General features: G+C 43.3%; 1 protein-coding gene across 1 annotated transcript; it reads left to right on the forward strand.

The window, feature by feature from the left end:
• Nucleotides 1–4,329: 4,329 nt before the first annotated feature.
• Rag1 (recombination activating gene 1) lies at nt 4,330–7,461 on the forward strand. Its single transcript, XM_013019614.1, has one exon. The coding sequence runs from the start codon at nt 4,330–4,332 to the stop codon at nt 7,459–7,461; it is 3,132 nt and encodes a 1,043-aa protein (XP_012875068.1).
• Nucleotides 7,462–12,026: the final 4,565 nt, after the last annotated feature.

Raw genomic sequence — 12,026 nt, forward strand, 5'->3', positions numbered from 1 at the left:
CCTACAATGGATGAGTGGATCAAGAAAATGTGGTACAGCTCTTTCCCTCTGACAAGGTGAAGGCCACGGCAGCTACTTGTAGTTATGGCTGAGATTCAAGCTTGGGATCCGTGCGGCAATAAGGAGGAGCTGCCGCAGCAGCTTGGACCACCTGAAGGTGGAGCTGTCCCAGCTGCCATCGCTAAAGTGATGGGTGGCGCAGTGTCCAAAATACAGTGGTACAATTTTGAATTCCTATGAGAACTTCTGTGACTCAGAATCTTCTTGGAAACAAAGGGCAACCTCAAATAAAAGCTTGGAGAATGGATACAATAGGAAACAGAACAAGGAAAGTGAAGAAGTGAAAAGTTAAAAAGCCAGCCAGGTTATGGGTGGTTCATGCCTGTAATCCTAGTCCTAAGGAGGTTGAAATCTGAGGATCTAGGTTTGAAACCAACCCTGGGGAAGAAAAGTCCATGAGATTCTTATCTCCACTAACTACTAGAAAACTGGGAGTGACACTGTGCCTTGAAGTTCCTAGTCTTGAGCAAAATAGCTCAAGGACAGCACTCAGGCCCTGAGTTCAAGCCCCACGACCAAAAGAAAATAGTAAATATTACTCAGTATTGGATGGAGAGAGGAGGAAGACCTTGAGAAAAGGATGCCAGGCAGAATGTCCAGCACAAAGGAGGTAGGGGGATACTTGCAAGACAGTGAAAAGTTTGTCACAGGAACTTGGCGGAGACTCTGACTTGGGCTGAGATCCACACATGTCTGGTCTTGGCAGTGACAGAGCTCACATAAGTTGATGCTTGGAGGGGCCTTCTGTTCTGTTTGCACAGCTAAAGCATTTTCTGTGGTGGATGTTGAAAAATGAGTCTTAGTAAGTTGTTCCAGACTCAGAGGGTTAACTGTGCCTTGAATCAGGGTTGGATGCTGAGTCTGAAATCTGTATGGCTGTGTCACCTCAGTGAGCTTTGGAGGAAGAGTTCTAATATTCTTCAGGATGGCACCAGGTACAGTCTTTGTATTTGTTGACAATGGCTGATAGCCTGATGTTGGAGGTTTAACCTCAGGCTCCAGCTGTGGCTGTGGAGGCTGAGTTGGGTCTTCCACTGAGGCTGAGTTAGAGTCTTCCAGTGAGGCTGACTTAATGGCTTCAAAAGAGGTTGAGTTGAGGTCTTCTGCCAAGGCTGAGTTGAAGTCTTCGGCTGAAGTATAGTTGGGATCTCCTGCAGATGCTGAGTTGGGATCTCTTGCACAGGTTGTGCTGGAAGCTCATATAGAGGTTGTGTTAGACTTTCCTGCAGAGGCTGTGCTGGAGTCTTGTGCAGAATCTGTGTTAAGGTCTCATGTGGTGAATGAGTGGAGATCTCCTGTAGAAACTGAGTTATCGAGTCTCCTGCGGGGGCTGAGTTGGGATCCCCAGCAGAGGTTGTGCTGGAGTCTCATGCAAAGCCTGAGTTGGAATCTCCTGCAGTGTCTGTGGCGGGGTCTTTTGCAGAGGTTGTACTGTTTTGGTCTCATGCAGAGCTTCAATGGGGGTCTCCTGCAGACACTGTCTGCATATTTGAAGAAACTAATAGGTTGCTGACCTTGAAGTGGATTTGTTACTTGTAGAGGAACTGTGGTCTTCTTCAAGGATGGAGAATTTTCACTCTCTGTAGTAGGTCCTGACGTTGTGGAAAGCAGTAGGCATTGGTTGAGATGTGACCTTGTGTGTCATTGGAGTCCAGGTTGGAGTCAGACCTGTGATGGAAAATGAGGCTTGGGTTGGAGAATCCCTGGGTGGTGTTGAAAGGTCAGTTAAGGTATCCTGTATGGTTGGAGACAGTGCAATCTCCATATTGGATTCTGGAGTGAAGGTAATTTCCACATCAAAAGGATGAACTGTGACTTCAGTCAGATGGGGATGCTGAGACTGAATCTTATCTGGGGGTAGAAAGGTTACCTCAGGTTCTTCTGGAGAAGTTGTTGCCATCTTCAGAGCTGAAGAATGTTCATGCTCTATGGTGGAGTCTGGAGTTACTGTAACTTCCAGGTCAAATTGTTGAAATATCACATTGGGAATGCTGAATGCTGAGTTTCATTCTGACCTGTGATGAGAACTGTCACCCCCTGATTTTCTTCAGATTGCCCCACAACCTCCATAGGTGGCTTTGTAGGCAGACCTGGGGCCTCATCTACTATTGGAGGAAGTTCATCTTCAACAACAGCTTGCACAGTTACAGTCAGTTGGATGTGTACAGGTTGAAGTGTTTCCCAAGGTCACTTTTTTAGGTCCTTAGAATGTTTGGCTGTAGTAGAGATTTCTGGAGTGTGAGTTCCAGGTCCACAGGTTGAGATGTGACACTGGGCAATACTGGACTGTGAGTTACATCTTGATTTGGAATGGGAACTGTCATCTCATAATGCACTGGAGGTTGCACTACCATCTCATGAGGTGGCACTGGAAGCTGAGTTGGATCTTCATCCTGAGTTGAGGGAAGTTCTATGTCCACCGGAAGTACTAGAGTACTCCCCCTACTCAGGGAGTTGTGCAGGCAGAGATGAAGCCATTAGAGAAGTTGTAGAAGCAGTTTGCTGCTTGTGAGAATTTGGAGTCTGAGTTGTAGTCTCTTGATAAACTGAGGAAGATCCAACATTTTCAGGGCCTTGAAGAGGCTGGGAAGGGAGACCAGACTGGGTTGGAGAGAATTCAATTGGCTCATTAGTCTGTGGAGTTATGGTCAGATCTCCAGATCTACATGTTTCACTGTGGTTTTAGGCAATGCTAGTTCATTAGATCTAAAGGTGAAAATCCCCACTATCTGACAGTGGAGGAATACTATAGTCCATACTGGGTATTGGTGATAGAACTGGAAGTCCTTGCTGGCTGGCTGGAAGCTCAGTACTTTCGGAGGACTTAGGGAGCAGAGTTGTGCTCTATTGTTGGCTTGGAGAAGATTCTTCAGGAAGCTCTTGGCATGGTGAGCTTGGACCTCTCCTAGAGATTGAGCTGTCAGCTCATGGTTTGGGAGACTTGCGTCTATGCTCTCCATGGGGGCCTCTGGAGCTTGAACAGGAGCCTTCTGCTCACCTGAAGGCGTGACTCCCTCAAAAGGTTTTTCAGGCTGAGCTGGGATTCTAGATGGCTTTCAGAAGCTTATCCAAACTCTGGGAGCTCTGAAGGTGGAGCTCACACCTCTTGTTTGGTAGATGACAACTCTTCCTTCCAGAGGTCTCCCTGGAGGATGGGCTGCAGTCTGTTGGTGACTGGGAGTAGTGAAGGTAATCTGCACATCTGCAGGTTGAACTGTGGCATTTGGCAATGTTGAAAATCGAGTTTTATTTTGCGAATCATTGACTAAGGAGAGACCATGAAGATACCTTCTGGAAATGATAAAGTGTGTTTTGTACCTTTAAGTGCTGTCTACACAAACCAACATTTTTCATTGAGATAAAAATACTTAGGATTTGCATACCTATTGTATATTCGTTACTTCTCAATGAAAAGCTTTTTTTCTAAATTATCATTCCTAGGTTGGAATAAAGAGGAAACAAATACACATTAGTAGGAAATGCTAAAATAAACATCTGCATAGGTTAAAATAAGAAAATGTGGTACGTATATACAATGGAAATTTACTAATTCATTTAGAACGAATAATATTATATCATTTGCAGGGAAATGGATGAGCCTGGCAAAAATCATGTTACATGGAGTAAGCCAGGCTCAGAGAGACAGATGGAGCATGTTTTCTCTCAGAAGTGCAAGTTAGATCTAAAACACAAATATGAACGATAATATACACAGACTTAATACATTATACACAGAAACAAACTGATTAAAGGATGATATAGTTTGAGAAAGAATCAGAAGGTGTAATTCCTCAGAACAACTAATGTAGTGTTTATCAAAATGATTATCAAGAAGTAGAAACAGATTTTTCATGGGTGAGAGAAGGTCAAAAAGGGGGGACACATGAATGGAAGGAGGCAGGGTGAGCAAACACAGTCATTATATTCGATGTACATTATGTAAAACATGAACTATGTAACTTGAGGGTAGGAATAAGAGAGGGGAAATTCGGGAGAACGAAGGAAGTTGACACTGACCCAGAAGCACTGTACTTGTAACCTGACTTCTGGAATTGTAACCCCCTTTTACAACTCCTTATTAAAAATAAAAAAAAGAAAAAAGATAATAAAAAGCACTGGCAGAGCACGTCAAACATGTATTAAAAAAGGATGAGTGAGTAATTAAATGTCGCATTTGTTTTCTTTGTATGACTCTCAATATGCCTCTGTAGAATATTGACGTGTTTCCTGACCTGGCTTGTTTTCACTATCCCAGGCACCTCCATCAGCATGGCTGTCTCCTTGCCACCCACCTTGGGATTCAGTTCTGCTCCTGATGAAATTCAACATCCACATATTAAATTCGCAGAGTGGAAATTTAAGCTATTCAGGGTGAGATCTTTTGAAAAGGCACCAGAGGAAGCCCAAAAGGAAAAGAAGGAGGCATCTGAGGGGAACCCTACCTTAGAGCAATCACCATCAGTCCCGGAAAAGGCTGGAGTTCAGAATGCAGTCCTGGTTCAACCAGCATTGCAGGGCCAACCTAAGTTTTCAAAGAAAGCCCACGATGATAAGAAAACAAGAGCCAAAGCCATCCACCAAGCCAACCTCCGACACTTCTGCCGCATCTGCGGGAATTCTTTTCAAACTGATAAACACAGGAGGAGATACCCTGTCCATGGGCCGGTGGATGCGAAAACCCAAAGCCTTTTACGGAAGAAGGAAAAGAGAGCCACTTCCTGGCCTGACCTCATCGCCAGGGTTTTCCGGATTGATGTGAAAGCAGATGTCGACTCGATCCACCCCACTGAATTCTGCCACAATTGCTGGAGCATTATGCACCGCAGATTTAGCAGTGCTCCTCGTGAGGTTTACTTCCCCAGGAACACAACCATGGAGTGGCATCCCCATTCACCATCCTGTGATATCTGCCACTCTACCCGGCAGGGGCTCAGGAGGAGGAGACATCACACCCATGGGCAGCTCAGCAAAAGAATCAAAATGATGCTTGATCGAGCCAGACAAGTCCGGCAGCGCAAGAGAAGAGCTCGGGCAAAGGTCAGCAGCAAGGCAATCATGAAGCAGATTGCCAGCTGCAGTAAGATACATCTCAGTACCAAGCTCCTGGCGGTGGACTTCCCCGCCTACTTCCTGAAATCCATCTCCTGCCAGATTTGTGAACACATTCTGGCGGACCCGGTGGAAACCAGCTGCAAGCACGTCTTTTGCAGGGTCTGTATCTTCAGATGTCTCAAAGTCATGGGGAGCTATTGCCCCTCGTGTCGCTATCCCTGTTTCCCTACGGACTTGGAGAGTCCAGGGAAATCCTTTCTGAGCATCCTGAACTCTCTCCTAGTCAAATGCCCCGCCAAAGAGTGCAACGAGGAGGTCAGCTTGGAAAAATACAACCACCACGTCTCAAGCCACAAGGAGTCGAAAGAGACGTTGGTGCACATCAATAAAGGGGGGCGACCCCGGCAGCATCTCCTGTCCCTGACCCGCAGGGCTCAAAAGCACCGACTGAGGGAGCTCAAGCTGCAAGTGAAGGCGTTTGCCGACAAAGAGGAAGGTGGAGACGTAAAATCCGTGTGCCTGACCTTGTTCTTGCTGGTGCTGAGGGCGAGAAACGAACACAGACAAGCCGACGAGCTGGAAGCCATCATGCAAGGCCGGGGCTCGGGCCTGCAGCCGGCCGTTTGCTTGGCTATCCGGGTCAACACCTTCCTCAGCTGCAGTCAGTACCACAAGATGTACAGGACTGTGAAAGCCATCACGGGCAGGCAGATTTTCCAGCCGCTCCACGCCCTGCGCAATGCCGAGAAGGTCCTCCTGCCGGGCCACCACCCTTTCGAGTGGCAGCCACCTCTGAAGCAGGTGTCATCCCGCACCGACGTTGGCATCATCGACGGTCTGTCGGGGCTGTCCACCTCGGTGGATGATTACCCGGTGGACACCATTGCCAAGCGGTTCCGCTACGACGCGGCCTTGGTGTCGGCCCTGATGGACATGGAAGAAGAGATCTTGGAAGGCCTGCGATCCCAGGATCTCGAGGACTACCTGAGCGGGCCGTTCACCGTGGTGGTGAAGGAGTCTTGCGACGGCATGGGGGACGTGAGTGAGAAGCATGGGTCGGGACCAGCCGTCCCGGAAAAGGCCGTTCGCTTCTCCTTCACCATCATGAGGATCAGCGTGGCCCAGGGCGCACGCACGGCGAAGGTGTTCGAGGAAGCCAAGCCCAACTCGGAGCTGTGCTGCAAGCCCCTGTGCCTGATGCTGGCGGATGAGTCTGACCACGAGACCCTGACGGCCATCCTCAGCCCTCTCATCGCCGAGAGGGAGGCCATGAAGAGCAGCGAGTTGAGGCTGGACATGGGAGGGATCCTCCGGACTTTCAGGTTTATCTTCAGGGGCACCGGGTACGATGAGAAACTGGTCCGGGAAGTGGAAGGCCTGGAGGCTTCGGGCTCCGTCTACATCTGTACCCTGTGTGATGCCACCCGCCTGGAGGCCTCCCAGAATCTCGTTTTGCATTCGATCACCAGGAGCCACGCGGAGAACTTGGAGCGCTACGAGGTCTGGCGTTCCAACCCCTACCACGAATCGGTGGAAGAGCTGCGGGATCGTGTGAAAGGCGTCTCCGCCAAGCCTTTCATCGAGACCGTCCCTTCCATCGACGCCCTCCACTGTGACATTGGCAACGCCGGGGAGTTCTACAAGATCTTCCAGCTGGAGATCGGAGAGGTGTATAAACACCCCGGGGCTTCCAAAGAGGAAAGGAAACGCTGGCAGGCCACGCTGGACAAGCATCTGCGGAAGAAGATGAACCTCAAGCCCATCATGAGGATGAATGGCAACTTTGCCAGGAGGCTCATGACCAAAGAGACGGTGGAGGCGGTCTGCGAATTAATCCCCTCCCAGGAGAGGCACGAAGCTCTCAGGGAGCTCATGGACCTTTACCTGAAAATGAAGCCCGTGTGGCGCTCCTCATGCCCAGCTAAAGAGTGCCCAGAGGCCCTCTGCCAGTATAGTTTCAACTCGCAGCGCTTTGCCGAGCTGCTGTCTACCAAGTTCAAGTACAGGTATGAGGGCAAAATCACCAATTACTTTCACAAGACCTTGGCACACGTCCCTGAAATTATTGAGAGGGATGGCTCTATTGGGGCTTGGGCTAGTGAAGGAAACGAATCTGGGAACAAACTGTTCAGACGTTTCCGGAAAATGAACGCCAGGCAGTCCAAGTGTTATGAAATGGAAGATGTTTTGAAGCATCACTGGCTGTATACATCCAAATATCTCCAGAAGTTTATGAATGCTCACAAAGCATTAAAAGATTGTGGGTTTACCATAGATTCTAAGGTAACCGTCGGGGACACATCGACCCCGGAAGACTATCTGGAAAGCCAAGATTCAATGGAGTTTTGAGTAGGAAAATCCCTCAGGAGTTGGTATTTTTTATCTTGTTTGGGAGGGCAGCTCAATCTTCCTTTGGGTTGCAAGGAGGCCTTCTAGCATCATTTACTTCAGGAATCACCACCCCAGAAGTTGGAGTGAGAGGCCACAGGTGCTGTAACCAAGGTCAGGCACGGATAACGGATGAGCCGATTGCCCGAGCCACTTTAGTAAGCTCAGAAAAGCAACAGGAGAAATCAGTTATTTGAAAGCTCAATAGCTCAGCGCAGAAGTAACTGCAGGGGACCCGAGATGAACAAAGGTGTGTGTGTGTGTGTGTGTGTGTGTGAAGCTTGAGCATCCTGGAAATCAAAGCCAAGTTTGTCAAAGAACAGCCAGCAAGGCCAGGAAAGGATTTTGTCTTGTTGTCTTTTTATTTAAGTCTCAATTTAGTATTTTTTTTTGTATTGAGAGAAATGTTTTTTTTTCTATTTCATTTTTTGGTAAAATTCTTTATTTTATACATTTCGAACATCTTGACTTATTCTATAAGATTAAAACGCGCTTTGAAGGTTCCTTTGACAATAGCTCACATTTTGAATGGTGCAAATGACACCTACAGAATGCTCTCTCAGAGCATTTTTTTTCATTCATTACATATATGCAGAAATAACTTACATTCAGAAAAGTTTCAGGAAATCAGCACTTTTCTGAGTTGAAGTGGTATTTCTATTGCCACCTTTGGAGTTTAAGAGGTCATCTACTGCTGTCCTGAATTTTTCAATAATGAAGTTAGACAATACATTTCTTCCCCAAATACTTGTTTCATTAGCTATCAGTAGTCAAGTTTGATTGTGTTTCCTCTTGGATTTCAAGTAATTTAGAGTCTAAGATTTTTTTCCCCATACAATCACTAGGTTATAGAGTCTTTTTTTTTTTAAAGTTCGCTCAGTGTCTAAAATCACATTTAATGTCATACTGAAATTTTCTGCTACATTTTTCTCTATATAAAATTTGGGACAATTTTAGTAAAATATAGATTTCATAGGGTCTTCCCCCTTTGCTATGTGTTATTCCTTCAGTTATGATCAGTTAAGTTTCAGTGTATTGAAATTTTCATAGCCATATTAACTGCACTTTTCTCCCTTGTTGAGTTTAGCTGACCACTCATAATGCAGTGGAAGAATTAATATTTGTATATTGTTTATTTTTTTCATGTTGCTATTCTTTTTTATACTTACTTTGTCTCACAAGAATTCTATGGTGTAGGCATTATATTGTATTGGATGGAAGGTTCAATAATTTTCCTGAAGTTACAGGGATGATCAATACCTGATCTTGAATTTGAACCTACTCTTTTTGTTTCTAATTTTCTTGGTTTTGGTTTTGTACCACTAAAATTAATCACTAGTTTGGTTTATAAATCAGTATCAGAATCAGGAGCCACAACTGTCATTACAGTTTATAACTCTGAGATGACATCTTTCAGGAGTGAGTAAATTGTGTGTGTGTGTGTGTGTGTGTGTGTGTGTGTGTGTGTGTGTGTGTGTGTACTGGTACTTGAATTCAGGGCCTCCAGATCTTTGATTAGCTTTTTTACTCAAGACTTGGCATTCTACCACTTGAGCCACAGCTCCACATCTGGCATTCTGCTGGTTAATTGTGGATAAGTTTTATGGACCTTCTTGCCTTGGCTGATTTCAAACCTCTCAGTTCTCAGATCTTAGCCAGCAGAGTAGCTATGATTACAGATGTGATATACCAGTGCCTAGCTTAGAACTGGGTGAATTAAAAAAATTATTGTAAAGGCGATGTACAGAGGGGTTACAATTACATGATTCATATAATGAGTACATTTCCTTTTGAATAGTGTCATCCCCTCCCTTAATCTTTCCCAGTTTTTCCCATCCCCCCCCCAAGTTGCACAGTTCATTTCCAACATAGCGTGTCTAGTGGATTTCACTGCTGAATTAGTTTACCCTTTGTCCCACCATTTCTGTGTTTGCCCTTCCCTTCCCCAAATCAGATAAACTTATATATAAGGCATTTGTAGTATTGAACTTTCTGACAGAAGAAAGTAATGCTGTACTTCTAAAGAGTCAGTGAGAATCTCTTCTGGCTCCAGTAATTTGAAAACTATTGTCTGCATCCTTAGGAATTTGGGATTTTCCAGTTGCTAGCAATTTAGAGCAAGCATGGAATTTTATGTTCTAGTGAGTCATAATGATATGTTAGTGTTAATTAGTTTTTTTCTTCCTTTGATTTTATTGGCCATAATTGCCACTCTTTATGCACAGTATATCAAAGAGCTTTGTAATTTAGTTGTCAAACATGCATCAGTGACATTATCTTAAATGGTATGCATTTGGTGCTTTTTACAGGGATTGAACTCAGTGTCTTCCATTAAAAATGCATCAGTTTTCCTTGCTTTTTACATGGAGAATATCAAAGACATTCATAATTTAGTTGTCAAAACATGTACATATGTTAATATTGCTTTTTTTCTGGCTAACTCTTCATTTTGCATTTTGGAAATAAATGGGCTTTCCAAGAGACCCCCTCCCTTCCTTCCCTCCATCCTGACTTATCCATACAGCATGTCTGTGTACTAATAAGCCACTAAATTCATATAATCATCCTGCTCCTTGAAGCATGCTGTTTTGTAGACACCCAGCCTCTTGTTTCTATCTGTTACTCAACTGGTGGCACTGTAAATACTTTCCAATATTAAATCCCCATTTTCTAGCATTGTAGGAACTATTTCCAATGTATGTGACTAAGAACATGATTTATAGGACAACCTTCCCACTGGTTCCTTAATCAGATCACATTTTTGAGAAACCTCAAGAACATCTGGCCACAGGAATTTCAATATGAATGAATGACTCCTATCGTTATATATCCTAAACCCTGGGTTTGTATTTGAGTTTTATTCTTTAACAATGTTCATTGTAAGTGCAGTCACATGCTTCAGGGAAATTCACCACAGTGAATGGAGTATTATTTTTTGAAGTATAGACTGGGACTTCTGAAGTGCAATGTGTTCTGTTTTTCTTTTTCTTTCTCCTGTGAAACATGCTTCTGCAAGTTTCCCTGCCAACCCACTGAGGTGCACTGCAGGGACCAGTGAGAGTTGCTGATGAAAATTGATGAATAGTTGGTATGAGGTTAAGAAGAGCTTTGGGACTAATACACACGCTCACAGATGCCAGAGCAGTAGGGAAAGATGTCTTTTTCTTCCAAGTGAACTGGAATTTTGCTTTGCCTGAATTTGTTTTCACAGAATATGGATGGAGATAAAGATTTGCTTGGCTAACAGTGGGGGACTCATTTACATCAAAGAGAATTCAAATTTCATAAGCCAGAAGGCAGGATTTGTAGGTACCACTGCTGGTTTTTGATTATAAATGTTTGTGTCATTAGTTGTTGTATGACTGATGTTTTATTCTTTCTATGCTAAGAGATTTAAATGAAAGTAGGCATTTTGTAGCCATCTCACCTTTTCCCCATCAACTACAGGAATCTACTCTAAGTACACCTCAGAATTAATTTTTTATGAGAGTTTTCTTCTGATGGAATCACACTTCATTTTACTTTCTTGCAAATAATCATACATTTTGTTTAATGATTTCCAAGAGTTTTTTTTAAATTCTCTTTAAGGAAATTTTGAGTACCAGGATGCAATGGTTTTATTTCATGTATAGAACCTGTTAATTGTTATTGTTAATTGTTTTCAAATTAAAAGGATTGACTTTCAACTTATTGTTTTGATATTTTCATTCATTAATAATGTCATTATTGTTCAGTTTTGAAGTTGTGTTTGAAATAAAAGCTTAATATTTGAAAAGAACTTTGATTTATATTGTCATTACATTTTTGCATTTTAGTAGCATTGAGTACAATACTTAAAACACCTTTGCCTTGAAAGAAATACACATATATTTGTTATTCTTTGAAGTAAAGAATATTAGCATACTCATAAAGAGCATAATTTATCCTAAAGTCAGAGGAGGTAATTTGTTTCCAGATTTAAATAATAAACCTTTCATTTGTTTTTCAATTTTTTCCAAACCTGGTGAAAATATAAAATCTTCTCCAGCAAATTATCTTTTGAAAGTCTAAGATTTTATGTGTTTATAAATAAATTATTGGACACAAAGATAGTTGGCCCAACTACATCACAAAACCACAAACTCAAGATAATGCAAATTGCATTTTATTAATCAAACAATCTTTACATAGAACTTCAGGTGAAGTTGAGAGAACAATGTGTTTATAAGGTTGCTTTATAGATGAGCATTGTGTTTCCAAAATGCACCAAATGCCAGAGCTTTTGGGATACTGTTTCTTTTCATAAACATAATGCAAAGTCTGGATGCTGAGATTCTGACATCACCTGCAATCGTTCTATTTATGTAATGCAAACAACTTTCACATATTTCAAGTGGGAGACCTTCTATATTATGTCCTATCCTTGATCTATTTCTCAATCTTGGACTTTTAATAAATGCTTATTGCTAGATACTGTCCAAAACACTACTGAAAGAGGAATTGAACTGTAGATTCAGCTCCCAAACTACACTTACTGATCAACCTTC

Source organism: Dipodomys ordii, unplaced genomic scaffold (assembly GCF_000151885.1).
Source record: "Dipodomys ordii isolate 6190 unplaced genomic scaffold, Dord_2.0 Scaffold46, whole genome shotgun sequence".
Lineage (NCBI taxonomy): Eukaryota > Metazoa > Chordata > Mammalia > Rodentia > Heteromyidae > Dipodomys > Dipodomys ordii.

Coding starts and splice junctions, on each gene's coding strand:
- Rag1 (XM_013019614.1), top strand. CDS start 4,330: ATGGCTGTCTCCTTGCCACCCACCTTGGGATTCAGTTCTGCTCCTGAT.